Here is a 20,499-nt window from a genome sequence, read left to right on the forward strand (position 1 = left end):
AGTTGCTAGACAGGTTACAAAAAATTAAACATAAAACAATAAAAATGTCTCAAAACTACACTAAATTCTTTCCTTATCCCTCTCATCAGTCTGTATTTAGCTTTTATTCTATACAGTTTTTAAAGAAATTGATGACAAACAGAAGAAGAAATAAAAATGCCGGACCCTTTATCTAAATTTTGGGAATTATTAAATACTTAGTACCAGCTCCCTCGGTGTTATGAGGATTAAATCCAATAGTGTGTTATTCCCAGCACAGTGCTCCGTAATTATTGCATTAGTACACGTTCACATGTTTATAAAATGCAGACTTCTTCAGATTTTGCTGTTTGTTCTGTAAACTTTAAAGAGCCAGTGAAGAATATGATCCTTCAGAATGGAGATGAGTTGTCTTCATTTGTCCTAGAAGTATTTGTGTTGTGAGAAGTGCTGAGTGTAAGCGACTCTGTCCTGTGCCTGCTTTCTCTGACTAATGCTAATCATGAACCCAGGGGAAGCAACATTATCACCGACAGGGAACTTGTTTAAAACACCCATTTTAAACCGCATCAAAACTATCAGAATTACAATACATAGAATGGGGCCAAAATTACCAAGTGATTTTTAAGCTTATTAAAGTTTGAGAGGCAATGCTTAGCTAAATGGTTATCAGCCCAGATTTCTTTCTTTCTTTTGTTTTCTGAAATGAAGTCTAGCTCTGTCTCCAGGCTGGAGTGCAGTGGCAAGATCTCGGCTCACTGCAATCTTCACCTCCCAAGTCGAAGCAATTCTCCTGCCTCGGCCTCCTGAGTAGCTGGGATTACAGGCACATGCTGCCATGCCCAGCTGATTTTTGTATTTTTAGTACAGACAGCGTTTCACCATGTTAACCAGGATGGTCTCGATATGCTGACCTCGTGATCCGCCCACCTTGGCCTCCCAAAGTGCTGGGATTACAGGCGTGAGCCACTGTGTCTGGCCTCAGCCCAGATTTCTAACTAGGATTACATGAAAAATTGGCAGAAATCTCTTTACTTGTGCCCTTTCCATGGATTTTGTTTATTCTGGGTGGAAGCATCCATGTCGTTTTAATGAAGTCCCTCATGTGACTCTAAGGTGAGGCCAGAATCAGGTATGATGGATTCAAGATACATTCATGAGAGTTAAGTTTCATCTTTGCACTAGAGGGTGGTTACAGGGCCTTTTTCTGTTTGGGTTTGGTAGGCACAGGGCAGTGTGGCCCATATTTCCATTACTGTAGCAGAAATTGTTGGTGTCTGTGGCAAGGGAGGGCACCTGAGGACAGAAAAAGAGAAATTTATTTATTAGAGATGGAGTCTCATTGTGTCGCCAGGCTAGTGTGTGGTGGCGCGATCTCAGCACACTGCAAACCTCTGCCTTCTGGGTTCAATCGTTTCTCCTGCCTCAGCCTCCTGAGTAGCTGGGACTACAGTTGTATGCCACCACACCCAGCTAATGTTTGTATTTTTAGTAGAGGTGGAGTTTCACCATGTTGGCCAGGATGGTCTCGATCTCTTGACCTGGTGATCCACCCGCCTCGGCCTCCCGAAGTTCTGCGATTACAGGTGTGAGCCACCGTGCCCGGCTGGAAAGAGAAATTTTTATTTTTGCCCCCATGGAGCAGTTCATTGTTCCTGAATCCCTTCTGTTATAAAGGACCAAAATGGGTGGGCCTTTTCTGCAGGTTTTGGTCCCTCTGCCTGTGGGTGTGGTACTAGCAGGTTAACAGGTGGTGCTGAAACCTTTAAAGGCATATTTTCAAGATGCAGGTGTAATTTGTCCAAAGAATCTCATCTGAGCAGGAATCCAGAGGAGGAAGATAAAGAGGAAAAAAAGGCTTTTCTTTTAGCTAAACGTGTCTCAGATCAAGAGCGGTGTCCACTTTGCTTCCTGGACTGCCATGCGCTTAGTACTTGCAAATCTTTACTTCTCTACTTTTGTGTTTTTCCTCCCTAATGAGTTTGTTTTAACTACTTTTAAAAATTCATATAATATCCAGTGATCTCTGCAAAATATTTCTTTCCTATATACCAAAGCCTTTTCTACATTCTCTATGTCTTGGTTTCTTATATGCCATGCAGAATTCTCCCCATGAATTTATAATCTGCAATATTAAAATTGTTCTCTTTGTGGTTGTGGACTGTGGGAAGGTGTGGATACTCAAGATTTCTCTTGAGAAAAATTGGGGGTTCTTGGTAAAAATGGAGAAGATGTAATGTTGAGATTCCATCTGTGCTCTCCATTAGCTCTATGCAAAACAGGATTTAAAAAAATGCTTATTTAAACAGGATGGCATTTATCACCCAGAAAGTTATAAAAAAAATTAGAAGATACATGCTGTATAGGGTACTAAAGAAAGACTACTTAATATCAGTATTAAAAGTTACAGAACATGGAAGTTATCTGTATCTTGAACTTTGCATAAAACTGATGTTTCTGTATGGTGACAATGTTTCAGTAGTGATGCTGTGTCCTGTGTGTATCAGCACATTATAAAAATTTGTCCTTGTGCACTTTATATTAATGATTCACTTCGTTAAAGAGCTCTCTGACAGATTTTTTTTTTTTTTTTTTACTATAGAGTTAATTATTTTTCTCTTTATTATTAAGTATCTTTATGCAGCTGACATGCATAAATAATCATATTTAATCTGGAAGCTTCCCTTCTTTCTTAGGTTTTCTTTGCATGTGTTTGTGTTTGGAAAATGAAAGCTCTCATCTTTGCTTACAGGCCAGAAAAACTGGGAAAAACACAGGCTCTTTTACTTGATGTTTGACAAAATCTTTGTGGGGCAAAAACATTGGCATTAATGATGAGCAACTCAGACTTTATTGCAGATCTTCTGAAAAAATATCTGCATTAAAAAGATATCAAGTGTACTGTATAACATTAAAATTTAAGAGGTACTTTCTAACTTAGCATGTCTTTTTGATCTGAAAAATACACACACCTCATTCTTTAGAATGTAAATATAGCACTCAAAAATGTACGTTTGTGTTTATGCCCTTGATTTTATACTTTGTTATCCAGAAAAACAGCATCTATACGCTGATGTTGTGGATCCTATGCCGCTCTATTTTCTCAGAATATTTCTGTGTTGAAATTCATTTTATTGGCCGGGCGCGGTGGCTCAAGCCTGTAATCCCAGCACTTTGGGAGGCTGAGACGGGTGGATCACGAGGTCAGGAGATCGAGACCATCCTGGCTAACACGGTGAAACCCCGTCTCTACTAAAAATACAAAAAAAAACTAGCCGGGCGAGGTGGCGGGCGCCTGTAGTCCCAGCTACTCGGGAGGCTGAGGCAGGAGAATGGCGTGAACCCGGGAGGCGGAGCTTGCAGTGAGCTGAGATCTGGCCACTGCACTCCAGCCTGGGTGACAGAGCGAGACTCCGTCTCAAAAAAAAAAAAAAAAAAAAAAGAAATTCATTTTATTGGACAATTTTAGTCAGTCCTATAAGTCAGAACCAGTTCTCTTTACTCTCACATTTCACCTTGAGTCAAATTAAAAATTCTGCCCGTGGCCACTTGGTAAATACGTGTGTTTGTATGTTTTTCAGCCATCATTGACATTTATGGATGTGGCCATAGAATTCTCTCTGGAGGAGTGGCAATGCCTGGACACTGCACAGCAAAATTTATATAGAAATGTGATGTTAGAGAACTACAGAAACCTGGTCTTCCTGGGTGAGAATAACTTCAATACACCATTTCTAATATATCCTAAATATTTTATTTCTGTTCTTTGTAGATTGTTTTTTGGTAAAGTATGCTTTGCATAAATGAGTTTCAGATCCTCATTTTCAAGAAAATATTGCTGATTTATCCATGTAGAAGACAATTTCTTCAGGATGTTTTATTTTGACATTAACTTTCCACATTCCTGAGCTAATCTGCATTCTTAGCTCTGGATTAGTGTTAATTCCAGAAATTCAGTGGCCTAAAATATTGTTTCCCACACTTTAAAATCTAATTGCCACCATCAATTTCTGATTCAGTAGTTCTGGGTAGTGAAATTAAGTACCTACAAATTAAAAATGTTTTCTAAATAGTTAGAAGTTTCTGTTATAAATTAGTATTTTGGGATTAATTTACTAGAATATTCTATTACATCCTCTTTATTGTACACATTACTAAGTTGGTAATTACAGAATATGGGCAAGATTAATATTATTTACTTTTAATAAAACAGGTATTGTTGCCTCTAAGCCAGACCTAATTACCTGTCTGGAAAAAGAAAAAGAGCCCTGGAATATGAAGCAACATGAGATAGTGGATGAACCCCCAGGTAGGTGAGAGTGAACACAACAAACAACACAGATGAGAGGTCCCAAGGTCAAAGAGAAAGCTAGTCTTTAAAACGTAATTTGGGGAAGCTGTGTTTCAAAACAAATAATTTCTATAAAGCTGGGTTGTTTTTAAAATTTTCCTCTCATTTCGGGGCATCTTCCATCTTATGCTTTTGAATTCTCTATGGATTCTGCTTTCCCCTCATTGATCTTTTTTCAAGCTTACAGTGAGAGCCGAAGTCCTCTTCGTGGCATATAAGAGACTGCACAGTCTGACTAGTTTTCCATTGTTTGGAAGATACACAAATATCTGCATAATTTTGAGGAACTCTATGTTAAACTACTTTTTAAGTTTTCTTTTTGCATTATATCTGAAAGGTGTGAGTAGTGGTTTCTGTTCTTTTTTTGTTGTTCTTAATTTTTCTGCACATTCCATCCTGTTTTTAAAACTATAGTCTTGAAATATAGTTTGACATTTTAAAGTATGATGTTTCTCTGCTTTGTTCTTTTTCCTCAAGATTGCTTTGGCTATTCAAAGTTTATTGTAGTTTTATGTACATTTTAGAATCGTGTTTTTCATTACTGTGAAAAAACTACCACTTAAGTTTTGATTGGGAGTTTATTGAATCTATAGCTCACTTTGAATAATATGGCATTTTAACAATATTCTTTCAATCCATAGATATAAAATGTTTTTAAATTTATTTGTCCTTTCTAATTTCTTTCATTGATGTATCTTTAATTGTAAAGATTTTTTACATCCTTGGATAAATTTGTTTTCAGAAATTTACTATCTTAATGCTATTGTAAATAAGATTGTTTTCTTTTTCTCTATTTTATCAGATAATTTGTTTTAATGTATGGAACCATAACTTGTATGTTAATTTTATATTTTGCTAATTTACTGAGTGCATTTATTAATTTAGACAGGTTTTAATGTACTGTTTATGGTTTTTGTTTTTGAGAATAAGTCTCGCTGTGTCACCCAGGCTGGAGTACAGTGGTGTGATCTTGGCTTAGTGCAACCTCCACTTCCCGGGTTCAAGCAATTCTCCTGCCTCAGCCTCCTGAGTAGCTGGGATTACAGGCGTGTACCACCACGCCCAGCTAATTTTTGTATTTTTAGTAGAGACAGTGTTTCACCATGTTGTCCAGGCTGGTCTTAAACTCCTGACCTCAAATGATCCACCTGCCTCGGCATCCCAAAGTGCTGGGATTACAGGCATGAGCCATCGCACCTGGCCTTGTTTATGGTTTTTAAAATATGAGATCATATGATCTACAAACAGCAACTTTTTTTTTTTTTTTTTTTTTTTTGAGACGGAGTCTTGCTCTGTTACCCAGGCTGGAGTGCAGTGGCCGGATCTCAGCTCACTGCAAGCTCCGCCTCCCGGGTTTACGCCATTCTCCTGCCTCAGCCTCCCGAGTAGCTGGGACTACAGGCGCCCGCCACCTCGCCCGGCTATTTTTTTGTATTTTTTAGTAGAGACGGGGTTTCACCGTGTTAGCCGGGATCGTCTCTCGATCTCCTGACCTCGTGATCCACCCGTCTCGGCCTCCCAAAGTGCTGGGATTACAGGCTTGAGCCACCGCGCCCGGCCCAAACAGCAACTTTTTACTTTTTTTGTCTTCAATTTTAATGACTTCATCATTGAAATATTTATCATTTTTTTGACTTTCTTCTGCCATATACTTGCAGTGCAATGTTAAAATAGAAGCATTGACAATGGGCACAATATAATGTTACATTGGTGTCTGTAAATTTGAAGAAGCAACCACCTCTTTGAGTTTTTATAAACTGGTTTCAGGAGGTAAAGATCTTTCGTTGGGTCCCAGGGTGATGGGATGTCTTCTGGGTTTGCAGTAGAGAGAGGTTTAGCTTCGTCACAAGGCTGCTGGGTCTGCACTTGGGTCCACCTTTAGTTGGTTTGTTATAGAGGCTTGTGTAGTTGTAATTCCCATTTTATTTTTGGACAGACTGAATATCCTTCAGGATTTTGCACTGCAGGGCAGACAGTAGGACAGATTTTTGCAGTTGGGTCTGCATATGGTAGGCCTTACATTGGGATGCAGATGAATATGGCTTTCACTGAGTACCAGAGAGCATTTCCTCAGGTCATTGTGTGAATATCTATCTAAGCAGAACTGGCCATGAACTGTGGCTCAGAGAGCTGGAACTAAGTCATTGAACTGCTTCAGGGACCACAGCACAGTAAAGACCAACGTCTGCAGGCCTGTTGCATGGTTGTAAATGAGTGTCTTCTTCCAGACCTCTGGAAGAAGAGGACCTCTCCCAGATTGTGGCTGGTAAAAGTTTGGGATGATTACAGAGTAAGTAGAATTCTCAGTGCGACCAAATTAGGTGAGCGATTTTCTGGTCCGTAGCCAAGAACGGGGGTCTTGTAGTTTGCCACCGGAATGAGGGTCTGCCTTCTGAAGAGAAACATTCCTCAATTTTGAGCTATAGCAGAGTTTCACAGCTCCCTAACTGGATGGTAAAGCTCTCTCAAAGGTATTCATTTTGGAGATGGGGTGTTGCTACATAACCCAGGCTTGTCTTGAAATCCTAGCCTGAAGCAATTCTCCAACCTTAATGTACCGTGTAGCTGTCATTACAGGTTCGAGCCATGAGGCCTGGTTCTCTCATAAAAGCTTTTTTGTCAGGGATGGTTGAGAAATTTTCTTGCTGTTGGAGGGATAAGAAAATAGGGCAACTGTTATTTCTCCATCTTACTGACTTCACTCTCCCTATATGTTTTTACTTTGTATTTTCTATTCCAAATTTGTCTGTGATTTTGGATTCAGACATTTAGGACAATATGCTAGAATGTATATGTTATGTTTGAAGTAAATTAGATAATTAGTAGGCACTCCATGTTTACTAAAATAGTTACCTATAAATTTAAGTTTCCTGAAGGCAAAAAAAGAATTATAGGATTCGTACCCACTTTCTTTAACCTGTATCTAAATAATAATTTATTTCCAAATATTTATTATATATATCAGAGGCTCTAACCCTATTTTGCGTGTGTGTGTGTGTGTGTGTGTGTGTGTATATAAATGTAAGACTACTTTTTTTTTTTTTTTTTTTTTTTTTTGAGACTGAGTCTCGCTCTGACGCCCAGGCTGGAGTGCTGTGGCCGGATCTCAGCTCACTGCAAGCTCCGCCTCCCGGGTTCACGCCATTCTCCTGCCTCAGCCTCCCGAGTAGCTGGGACCACAGGCGCCCGCCACCTCGCCCGGCTAGTTTTTTTTGTATTTTTTTTTTTAGTAGAGACGGGGTTTCACCGTGTTAGCCAGGATGGTCTCGATCTCCTGACCTTGTGATCCGCCCGTCTGGGCCTCCCAAAGTGCTGGGATTACAGGCTTGAGCCACCGCGCCCGGCCGTAAGACTACTTTTAAAGTTGGATTACAACAGCTTCATTTTGTGTAAGAATAGCATATATTTAAAACACAAAAATCAACTCTAGTTTCTTTTAAATGCTTATTTATTAAAAAGTTTCTTGGCCAGGCGCAGTGGCTCACTCCTGTCATCCTACCACTTTGGGAGGCCAAGGCAGGTAGATCATGAGGTCAAGAGATTGAGACCATCCTGGCCAACATGGTGAAACCCTGTCTCTACTAAAAATACAAAAAGTAGCTGGACGTGGTGGTGCACACCTGTAGTCCTAGCTTCTTGGGAGGCTGAGGCAGGAGAATCACTTGAACCCGGGAGGCAAAAGTTGCAGTGAGCTGAGATCACAACACTACACTCCAGCCTGGTGACAGAGCGAGACTCTGTCTCAAAAAAAAAAAAAAAAAAAAAAAGTTTCTCATTAGAATCTTTTATTTATGATTATTCTGCATTCTCTGAAATTTTGCTGTTATATGGTTTATGCCAATGACTCAAAATGCCTTCCCTGAGTACACAGTTACAGCCAAACATTGTAGTTATCCAGACAAATTTTCTGAATTGTACATCAATGTTGCATTACAGATTTTATGAATAAGCATTTCTGTTATAGTGTGTGTCTTCAGTGTAGGTTTCTTTTTTTTTTTTTTTTTTGAGACGGAGTCTTGCTCTGTCGCCCAGGCTGGGGTGCAGTGGCGCGATCTCGGCTCACTGCAAGCTCCGCCTCCCGGGTTTACGCCATTCTCCTGCCTCAGCCTCCTGAGTAGCTGGGACTACAGGCGCCCGCCACCTCGCCCGGCTAGTTTTTTCTATTTTTTAGTAGAGAAGGGGTTTCACCGTGTTAGCCAGGATGGTCTCGATCTCCTGACCTCGTGATCCGCCCGTCTCGGCCTCCCAAAGTGCTGGGATTACAGGCTTGAGCCACCGCGCCCGGCCCAGTGTAGGTTTCTTAACATTGGTTTATTGTTTTTTTTGTTTTACTTAGGTATTATAATTTTAGACAATGAGCAATTCTGTTTGTACATTTTAAGTCAATGTGGGGTTTAATTAGATAAATTAGCCATACATCTATCACAATCAGATTATATATCTGTGTATGTTTATCTATAAATATAACCCCAATTTTGGTTATAACTTATATATATTCTTAGCTGATTTTCAATGATTGTTTTATCTTGTCTCAGGGAGTAGTCATGGAAATAGTCTTATTTTCACCATGTGTTTAATGATGAACATTTGTTTCCTTTGTGTAAGAGAAGCAGTTTTGTGATTTGAAGGTAATTTTTGAAAAGATTTATAATTCTGTAGTTTTTCATTTTTCTTTTAAAAAATTTGTTGTAAAAACATGTAAAATTTACCATCTTAAATCTATTGAAATGTACATTTCAGGCCTAGGCATAGTGGTGGCTCACATCTGTAATTCTCACATTTTGGGAGGCCAAGACAGGAGAATCTCTTGAGCCCAAAATGTTGAGACCAGCCTGGGAAAGATATAAAGATTTTCTCTCCACAAAAAAAAATGTTAAAACTGGCCAGGCATGTTGGTATGCACCTGTGGTCCCAGCTACTTGGCAGATTGAGAAGCGAGGATTACTTGAGACTGAGAGTTTGAGACTAATGTGAACCATAATTGTGCCACTGCACTCCAGCTTGGGTGACAGAGTGAGACCCTGTCTGAAAAAAGTCTACATTTCAGGCATGTTAAGTCTATTCACATTGTTATGCAAAAGACTTCTAAAATTTTAACATCTTGTGAAATTAAAACTCAGTACCCATTAAGTAACAACAACCCATTTTACCCTCTGTGGAGCCCTTGACAAACACCTTTCTACTTTTTTTTTTATAAGTGTGACTACTTAAATTATCTCATATAAGTGGAATCATAGTATTCATCATTTTGTTACTGGCTTATTTCAGGTGACAGTATTTTCAAAGTTTATCTTAAAATGTAAGAAGTTTTTTTAAGGCTGAATAATATTTCATTGCATATGTATGTTACATTTTTTGATGTGTTTATAAATCAAGGAGATATCTGGGTTGCTTCAGTTTTTTTGCTTTTGTGAATACTGGTACAATAAACATGGATGTTGACATATGTCTTCCAGGTTCTGTGTTGCATATTTTGGATATAGATTTATAAATGGGATCGCTGTATTTGATAATAATTTTATTTTTAATTATTTGAGAAATATTTATAACTTTTTTTTTTTTTTTATGAGACGGAGTGAGATCACCGCAACCTCCCCCTCCCGGGTTCAAGCGATTCTCCTGCCTCAGCCTTCTGAGTAGCTGGGATTACAGGCATGTGCCACCATGCCCGGCTAATTTTGTACTTTTAGTAGAGATGGGGTTTCTCCATGTTGGTCAGGTTAGTCTCGAACTCCTGGCCTCATGTGATCTGCCCGCCTTGGGCTCCCAAAGTGCTGGGATTACAGGTATGAGGCACCGCGCCCGGCCAATGTAATATTTTTAAGTAATGACTTCATTCTTGTTTTTCACCAAAAATCAACATGGATTTCATTTTTATTGTGTCATCAGAAGATTTGGTGTTTTCAAAAAAAATTATAGTGCCCATTCTAATGGGTGTCAGGTAATTTTGTCATGCAATTTCTATGCATTTCTCTATAAATTAATAATTTTGTGTGTCTTCTTAAGTACTTCTTTTTTTTCCATTTATGTCTCTGTGTGTGTGTGTGTGTGTGTATATGTATATATATATATATATATATTTTTTTTTTTTTTTTTTAAAGACGGGGTCTCATTCTGTCACCGAGGCTGGAGTGCAGTGGCATGATCTTGGCTCACAGCAACCTCGGCCTCCCAGGTTCAAGCGTTTCTCCTGCCGCACCCTCCCAAGTAGCTGGGATTTCAGGTGCCCACGACCACGCCCAGCTAATTTTTGTATTTTTAGTGGAGATGGGGTTTCACCATGTTGTCCAGGTTGATCTTGAACTGCTGACATCAGGTGATCCGCCCGCCTTGGCCTCCCAAATTGCTGGAATTACAGGTGTGAGCCACCGTAATTCCGGCCTTTGTGTATCTTTTTTGATAAAAATTAGTTCAATTATTTTTCTATTTGTAAAACAAGTTATTCAACTTTATTTTTCAGTTTTAAGAGTTGTTTATATATTCTCATATTAATTCCTGTCACCTGCGATTTGCAAATATTTTTACCAATTTCCTAGGAGGCATTGTCACCTATTGAATATTTTCTTTAATGTGCAAAAATTTTGACGTATACTGCAGTTAAGTTTTTCTGTTTTTTAAAAATTATTATTATTATTTTTGAAAGGGAGTCTTGCTCTGTCACCCAGTCTGAAGTGTAGTGGTGGGATCTCGGCTCATTGCGACCTTTGCCTCCCGGGTTCAAGCAATTCTCCTGTCAACCTCCTGAGTAGCTTGGACTATGAGTGCATGCAACCACACCTGGCTAATTTTGTTGTATTTTTAGTAGAGACGGGGTTTCACTATCTTGGCCAGGCTGGTCTTGAACTCCTGACCTCTGGTGATCCGCCCTCCTCAGCCTCCCAAAGTGCTGGGGTTACAGGCGTGAGCCACCGCGCCTGGCTAGTTTTTTGTTTTTTGTTTTTTTCTCATGCGTTTAATGTTGTATCTAAGAAAATGGTGCTGAGATGAATGCCATTTCTTTTCCCCATATTTTTTCTAAGAGATTTATTAGTTTCTTTTTATTTCTAAGCATTTTATTAAAAATATTTTTCATATATGGTTCAATGAAATGATCCAACTTTATTTTATCAGTGTTAATAGTCATTTTTCAACATATTATTTTTTGAGACAGAGTCTTGCTCTGTCACCTAGGCTGGAGTGCAGTGGCCTGATGTTGGCTCACTGCAACCTCCACCTCCCTGGCTCAAGCGATTCTCCTGCCTCAACATCCCAAGTAGCTAGGATTACAGGTGCCCACCATCGTGCCCAGCTAATTTTTGCATTTTTAGTAGAGACAGGGTTTTGTCACATTAGCCAGGCTCAACATTATTTTTTGAAGAGTTTATATTTTTTCTACTGTGTGTTCATGGCAACTTTGTGGAAGATGATTTCACCATATACGGGAGAGTTCATTCGCAGGTTCTCTATTCTGTTATTTCATCTGTTTATCTGTCTTTGTGTCAATGCCACATTGTTTTTGTTATTGTAGCTTTTAATATGTTTTGAAATTAGAAACTATAATGCCTCTTCATTCCTTTTTTTTTTTTTTTTTGGAGATAGAATCTTGTTCCTTCATCCAGGTTGGAGTGCAGTGGTACGATCTCAGCTCACTTAAACCTCCGCCTCCTGGAATCAAACTATTCTCCTGCCTCAGATTCCCAAGTAGCTGGGACTACACACACCCACCACCATGCCTGGCTAACTTTTGTATTTTTAGTAGAGTCGGGGTTCTCCTTGTTGGTCAGGCTGGTCTTGAGCTCCTGACTTAAAGTGATTCACCCGTCTCAGCTACAGGCATGTGCCACCACACCTGGCCCTCTTTGTTCTTCTTTATGGGTGTTTGGCTATAGTTTATAATCAAATTTTAAAATTCTAAATAGTATTTCTGTAAAAAAAAAAAAAAAAAAAACTATGCTATTGGATTATAGAGATTATATTGAATTTGTTCACCACTATAATTTGTATTGACATCCTTGAAAAATTAAATTTTTGACCCCTGAGCAGGAAAATGTTGAATAATGTGTTTAATTTTCATTTACTTTAGGCCGGGCGCGGTGGCTCAAGCCTGTAATCCCAGCACTTTGGGAGGCCAAGACGGGCGGATCACGAGGTCAGGAGATCGAGACCATCCTGGCTAACACGGTGAAACCCCGTCTCTACTAAAAAAAATACAAAAAACTAGCCGGGCGAGGTGGCGGGCGCCTCTAGTCCCAGCTACTCGGGAGGCTGAGGCAGGAGAATGGCGTAAACCCGGGAGGCAGAGCTTGCAGTGAGCTGAGATCCGGCCACTGCACTCCAGCCTGGGCGACAGAGTGAGACTCCGTCTCAAAAAAAAAAAAAAAAAAAAAAAAAAAAATTTTTCATTTACTTTTTGATCTGCTAGTCTTACTTTTGCTCATAATTTTTAGTTTCATTCAGTTTTTGTCAGAAAACTGAATAATTTTGATCTTATTTATTTGTTGTTGTTTTGAGATAGGATCTTACTCTGTCACCCAGATTGGAGTGCAATGGCATGATATTGGTTCAATGCATCCTCAACCTCCTTTGCTCAAGTGATCCTTCCACCTTATCCTCCTGAATAGCTGAAACGACATCATGCACTAACATGTCTGGCTAATTTTTTTGATTATTTGTAGACACAGGGTCTCACTATGTTGCCCAGGTTGGTCTCAAACTTCTGTCCGCAAGTGATCCTCCCACCTTGGTCTCTCAAAATATTGGGATTATAGGCATGAGCCACTGCACCCAGCTAGTATTCTTAAATTTAATAACATTTGGTATATGTCCTAACGGAATATACCAGGTACAAATAGGAATATTGTGCTTTTTACTAGAGAGGATCTCTTGCTTTTGACTGGAAAGTTTTGTATGAGTCTGTTAAGCCTCTTTGGTCTATAACATGATTTGGATGTCCATGTTCTCAAAACCTGTGACTGGCTCATTTTATTTTGCATCGTGTCATTGAATTTTCACTTTATAGTTGTTAGAATATTTCCTGCGTTTTAAAATCTGGGTGATATTCCAATTTTTCTTTGTTTTATTTTGTTTGTTTGTTTTTGAGACGAGTCTCACTCTGTCGCCCAGGCTGGAGTTCAGTGGCTCAATCTTGGCACACTGCAACCTCCAACTCCTGGGTTCAAGCAATTCTCCTGCCTCAGCCTCCGGAGTAGCTGGCACTATAGGCACGTACCACCATGCCCAACTAATTTGTGTATTTTTAGTAGAGGAGGGGTTTCACCATATTGGCCAGGCTGGTCTCGAACTCCTGACCTCATGATCTGTCCATCTCAGCCTCCCAAAGTGCTGGAATTACAGGCATGAGCCACCACACCCAGCTTTGACATTCCAATATTTTTATATTTCAAATTATGTATACTGAATGATTTGGTGACAGAAATTTGCTTGCATTTACCTGTTGGCTTCAGTAAAAATGTTGCAATAATTAAGGGTATACAAATCACTCTTTACATTACCATATATGTGGAAGTTTATATATGTGCAGCATTCTATTTGATTAGTCTACTTTTTCACCTTGAGACTCCTACCAATTTGTTTTAATTCTGTAGCTTGTTTTTTTTATTGTTGTTGTTGTTTGGGGGTTTTTTTTTGTTTTATTTTTTATTTTTTTTTTTGAGATGGAGTCTCACTCTGTCACCCAGGCCAGGCTGGAGTGTAATGGCATGGTCTCAGCTCACTGCAGCCTCCACCTCCTGGGTTCAAGTGATGCTCCCACCTCAGCCTCTTGAGTAGCTGGGACTACAGGTGCATGCCACCACACCTGGCTAATTTTTGTATTTTTAGTGGAAACGGGGTTTCAGTATGATGGGCAGGCTGGTCTCAAACTCCTGACCTTGTGATTTGCCCACCATGGCCTCCCAAAGTGCTGTGATTACAGGTGTGAGTCACTGCACCTGGCCTAATTCTGTAGCTTTTTAATGTGTTTTGAAATCAGGAACTATAATGGCTCTAACGTTGTTCCTCTTTTTGAAGATTTTTCTGTACGTTGTTGTCTCTTGAGATTTGCTATACTTTTTGGGTTGCTGTTCGTAGCTCTTCGAAAATGCAATGAGAATTTTGAAAAACATGCATTCAATGTGAAGATTACATAGAGCAGCATGAACAGTGTCACAGTAGTAATCATTTTAACCTTTGAACAAGAGCACACTCAAGAGTGTGTTACTTTCTTTTTTTTTTTTGAGGCAGAGTTTCCACTCTTGTCACCCAGGCTGGAGTGCAATGACAGGATCTTGGCTCACTGTAACCTCGCCTCCCAGGTTCAAGCAATTCCCCTGCCTCAGCCTCCCGAGTACCTGGGATTACAGGCGCATGCCGCCACACCCAGATAATTTTTTATATTTTAGTAGAGATGGGTTTCACCATGTTGGCCAGGATGGTCTCGATCTCCTGAACTCATAATCGGCCTGCCTTGACCTCCCAAAGTGCTGGGATTACATGCATGAGCCACCGCACCAAGCCTGTTACTTTCCATATATCTGTAAAATTTTTCAGCTGTTTCTATTATTGTTTTATGGTCTTATTCCATTTTGGTCATACAAAGTAATCCATAAAATTTCAGTTTAAAAAATTTTAAGACTTTTTTTTTTGGCCTAACAGGTGAACTATCAAGGAGAATGTTGTATGGGCTATTGAAAAGAGTGTATATCCTGATGCTGAGGAGTGTTCTCTATACCTCTGTTAAAAATATTTGTTGTATGTTGCCTTTAAGTCCTCTGTTCACTTACTAATATTCTGTCTTGTCTTATTATTACAAAAAGTGGAGTACTGAAATATCCTACTGTAATTATATTGCTCTCTATGTTGCTTTCTATGTGCTTCTTCAATTCTGTCAATATTTGCTTCATTTATTAGGAACTCTAACGTGAGATACACACACACACACACACACACACACATATTTGTTATAGGTTCCCAGTAAATTAATCTATTATTGTTTAATGTTCTTTTTCCCTTTGGAGTTTTGATTTCAAGTACATTTTATAAAGTATGACAGTTTTTGGCTTAAGATTTCGCTTGTATAATGTTATTTTGACCTCTTCTTTTATTTGGTTAATGTTTGCATGCAATGTCTACTTCCATCTTGCCACTTTCATTATTTTATTAGATCTCAACTGCCTCTTGTAGAAAGGCAAGTTGGATCTTGATTTTTAAATTTTCAAATAAATCCTTTTATAGAAAGTATGTCTCTTGATTGAAAAGTTAATTTTATATATATTTAAATACTTTTCTAAGGTATGTCTCTTGATTGGGAAGTTAATTTTATATTTATTTAAGTAATTTTCTAAAGGAGAAAGACTTACTAATGTTATTCTATTAATTGTTTTATTTTATTTTTGTCCCTAATTTTCTCTTTTTCTGTCTTTTTTGTGTCTTTTTGATTTTTGTATTCATATGCTTATACTTTCTTATTTTCTTTTGTGTATCTATACGGATATTTTCTTTCTGGTATCTTGGGGATTACATAAAACTTAAAAGGTACAGCAATATATTTTAATCTGGTAAAAAATTAACTTCAGTTGCATACAAAAATTCTTCCTCATTACATCTGCTCTCAACTTGGTTACTGATATAGCTAATTATATCTTTTTGTGTTGTATATTCATTAATAGATGATAATTTCTATGCTTTTATCTTTCAACTTTTAGAGAAAAATTAAAAGTGTTTTCTGCACCATTATGGTAATGCTGTGAAATTCTGTTTTGTGTATGTGCATATTTTTCCCAGATAGTATTTACATGTGATTATTTGTTGTTTTTTATTGCATCATGTTATTTTCAGTAGAAGGAACTGCTTTCAGCATTTTTGCTATATAGGACATATGTAGTGCCAATATACTTTCTCAGGATTTAATTATTTTAGAATGTCTTTTACTTTTTATTTGTTAGAACAGTTTGCTAATGATATTTTTCTCACTTGACAGAATTTTTTTTCTAGGACTTTGACTATGTCACACAGTTGTCTTCTTGCCTGCAAAATTCTTGTTCACAGATTCACTGGTTATAAGACTATGCTAATAAATGACACATCACTTTTGTCTTGCCACTCCTAAGATTATCTTTTTGTCTGTGACTTTTGAAATTCTTCTAATATTTGTGTGTGTTATAAATATTTTGTGTGTGTGTATCCTAGTTGGTTTGTTCAGCTTCTTCATATTTATATCATTTTTATGGTTGTGTTCTGAAAGTTTAATAATGTTTTTGATGGGCCTGTGCTGCCCTAATATTTTGTATACATTATAATCTTTGATTGGGATTTGGACATTAAAAACAAGCTACCTGTCACAATCTTTATAATGTAGTAGCTTTCTCCTGGCATAGTCTGAAACAAATTGTCTTGGCTAGAGATTCTGTGAGTCTCTCATACATGTCCTTAGAATGTGTCTTGTCTGAAATTTTTTTTGTGTGTGTTTTTTTAGTTGAGTTTATTCATATTTCTTCTTAATAGTCAGTAATCACTTGATACACCTCTTCCCTGTCTGTAATACTGCAGTCTCTGTGGTGCTGTACCATTTATCTTTGGTCTCAGCACTCTCAAACTGTTATTCCAAAGTATATCCCCATTTATTTCAGCATTTTGTGTTATAGGAGACCGAAACCAGTGTCTGGTAAGAACCCTAGAAGCCAGAAATTTAGATGTATGTGCCAATATTTTTCTTGTATTTTAAAATAGAAACCAGGAGTTGGCAATTTGCTTCTGAAGGCACTGTGTTATATTAGGGGGCAGGAATAGCTGTATTGGTTAAATGTAATGTACTTTTCTTTTCCTTTTATATGATTCTGCATTGTGCTCACCTGTGGCACTGCACACATTTAACTCATTTATACATTTTCCACAAATGTATTTTGACCCTTAAGTTTTTGTTTCATTTATATATTTATGAAGAAATTAGACCCTGTGGTATTTTGATAGCTATTTTGCTTATGTCATTTGTATGCTTTTATAGGTTTGATTTGTATATTTATCTGAGCCTAGTAAGTGGAGTAATTTGTTGTTTTAATTTCTTTTAGTTATGCGTTCTCATTTTGTTGAAGAACTTTGGCCAGAGCAAAACATAAAAGATTCTTTCCAAAAAATGATACTGAGGAGATACAATAAATGTGGACATAAGAACTTACAATTAAATAAAGGCTGTAGAAGTGTGAATGAGTGTAAGCTGCACAAAGGAGGTTATAATGGACTTAATCAATGTTTCACAACTACCCAGAGCAAAATATTTCAATGTTATACATATATAAAAGTGTTTCATATATTTTCAAATTCAAATAGACCTAAAATAAGACATACTGGAAAGAAACCTTTCAAATGTAAAAAATGTGGCAAATCATTTTGCATGCTCTCTCAACTAACTCAACATGAAAGAATTCATACTGGAAAGAAACTCTACAAATGTGAAGAATGTGGCAAAGCCTTTAACTGGCCCTCAATCCTTAGTCAACATGAGAGAATTCATACTGGAGAGAAACACTATAAATGTGAAGAATGTGGCAAAGCATTTAAGCAGTCCTCAAGCCTTACTAGACAGAAGAGAATTCATACTGGAGAGAAATACTACAAATGTGAAAAATGTGGCAAAGCCTTTAACCGTTTCTCAAACCTTACTATGCATAAGATAATTCATACTGGCGAGAAACCCTACAAATGTGAAGAATGTGGCAAAGCCTTCAACCAGTCTTCCATCCTTACTATGCATAAGAGAATTCATACTGGAGAGAAACCCTACAAATGTGAAGAATGTGGCAAAGCCTTCAACCAGTCTTCAAACCTTATTATGCATAAGAGAATTCATACTGGAGAGAAACCCTACAAATGTGAAGAATGTGGCAAAGCCTTCAACCAGTCTTCAAACCTTACTGTGCATAAGATAATTCATACTGGAGAGAAACCCTACAAATGTGAAGAATGTGGCAAAGCCTTCAACCAGTCTTCAAACCTTACTGTGCATAAGAGAATTCATACTGGAGAGAAACCCTACAAATGTGAAGAATGTGGCAAAGCATTTAAGCAGTCCTCAAGGCTTACTAGACATAAGAGAATTCATACTGGAGAGAAACCCTACAAATGTGAGGAATGTGGCAAAGCATTTGAGCAGTCCTCAAGCCTTACTAAACATAAGAGAATTCATACTAGAGAGAAACCCTGAAAGTGTAAAGAATATGGCAAAGCTTTTAACCAGTTCTCAACCTTTACTAAACATAAGATAATTCATACTGGAGAGAAGCCATACAAATGTGTTAAATGTGGCAAAGCCTTTAACCAGTCCTTGACTTTTACTAAAAATGAGAATTCATGTGAAAAATAAACCCTACTAGCCCAGGCGCGGTGGCTCAAGCCTGTAATCCCAGCACTTTGGGAGGCCGAGACGGGCGGATCACAAGGTCAGGAGATCGAGACCATCCTGGCCAACACCGTGAAACCCCGTCTCTACTAAAAAATACAAAAAACTAGCCGGGCGAGGTGGCGGGTGCCTGTAGTCCCAGCTACTCGGGAGGCTGAGGCAGGAGAATGGCGTAAACCTGGGAGGCAGAGCTTGCAGTGAGCTGAGATCCGGCCACTGCACTCCAGCCCGGGCGACAGAGCGAGACTCCGTCTCAAAAAAAAAAAAAAGAAAAATAAACCCTACTAATGTGAAGAATGTGATGAAGCCTTTAACAAGTTCTCAAATCTTATTACACGTAATACTGGAGAGAAAACATAAAAGTGTGAAGAACTTTACAAAGCCTTTAACAAGTCCTCAGTTCTTAATAGACATAAGATAATTCATCCTAGAGAGAGATTCTGCAAACCTGAAAGATGTGACAATGCTTTTAACAACACCTTAAACTTTTACAAACATAAAAGTAATCATACGGGTACAAAACCCTAGAAATGTGAAGAATGTGAAAAAGCCTTTAAATGGTTTTCACACTTGATTGTAGGTAATATAATTTATACTGGAGAATTCCAAGTGTGAATAATGTGGCAAAACCTTTTTTCTTTTTTTTTTTTTTTTTTTAGTTGGAGTCTCACTCTGTTACCCAGGCCAGAGTGCAGTGGTGTGATCTTGGATCACTGCGATCTGTGCCTCCCAGGTTCAAGTGATTCTCCTGCCTCAGACTCCCAAGTAGCTGGGATTACAGGCACCTGCCACCATATCCAGGTAATTTTTATATTTTTAGTAGAGATGGGGTTTCACCATGTTGGCCAGGCTGGTCTTGAACTCCTGACCTCAAGTAATCTACCCACCTTGGCCTCCCAAAGTGCTGGCATTACAGACATTAGCTACCACACCCCTGCCAAAAATAATTCTTCTTAGATTCTTACACAAAGTGTGGCAAATATAAAATGTAATAGAAACCGTATCTTAAGGCCAGGCACAGTGGCTCACACCTGTAATCCCAACACTTTGGGAGGCTGTGGCAGGTGGATCATGAAGTCAGGAGTTCGGGACCAGTCTCGCCAACGTAGTGAAACCCTGTCTCTACGAAAAATACAAAAATTAGCCCGATATGGTGGCACATGCCTGTAATCCCAGCTACTCAGGAGGCTGAGGCAGGAGAATCACTTGAATCTGGGAGGCAGAGGTTGCAGTGAGCCAAGATTGTGCCATTGCACTTTAGCCTGGGTGACAGAGCAAGACTCAATCTCAACAACAACAACAACAACAAATCTTAAAATATTAAGAGAATTAGTGGCAAGTGAAGAATATTAAATGTGATTTTCTATGATATAGCACAGCTGACATTGGTATACAGAATCTTGTGGTTTTTTTTTTTTTTTTTTTGAGATGGAGTCTCGCTCTGTCACCCAGGCTGGAGTGCAGTGGCGTGATCTCGGCTCACTGCAGGCGCTGCCTCCCGGATTCATGCCATTCTCCTGCCTCAGCCTCCCGAGTAGCTGGGACTACAGGTGCCCGCCACCACGCCCAGCTAAGTTTTTGTATTTTTTGGTAGAGATGGGGTTTCACAGTGTTCGCCAGGATGGTCTTGATCTCCTGACCTCGTGATCCTCCCATCTCGGCCTCCCAAAGTGCTGGGATTACAGGCGTGAGCCACTGCGCCCGGCCTGAATCTTCTGTTTTTAAGTGTGAATGTTAAGTGTTGCAAAATAAAATGATTTCCTGTGCATTTGAAATTTGGAATAATATTTCTTTTACA

At 38.7% G+C, this 20,499-nt stretch overlaps 1 protein-coding gene across 1 annotated transcript in view; it reads left to right on the plus strand.

The window, feature by feature from the left end:
• LOC126942258 (zinc finger protein 85-like) overlaps positions 1-20,499 on the plus strand; it is a 68,374-nt gene that overhangs the window by 15,893 nt on the left and 31,982 nt on the right. The window contains 3 exon segments of the mRNA XM_050769636.1: positions 3,561-3,687; positions 4,193-4,288; positions 17,374-19,502. Of these exon segments, the coding sequence (XP_050625593.1) occupies positions 3,561-3,687; positions 4,193-4,288; positions 17,374-18,665 (1,515 nt within the window). The 3' untranslated portion in view covers positions 18,666-19,502.

This window comes from Macaca thibetana, chromosome 19, assembly GCF_024542745.1.
Source record: "Macaca thibetana thibetana isolate TM-01 chromosome 19, ASM2454274v1, whole genome shotgun sequence".
Taxonomy (NCBI): Eukaryota; Metazoa; Chordata; class Mammalia; order Primates; family Cercopithecidae; genus Macaca; species Macaca thibetana.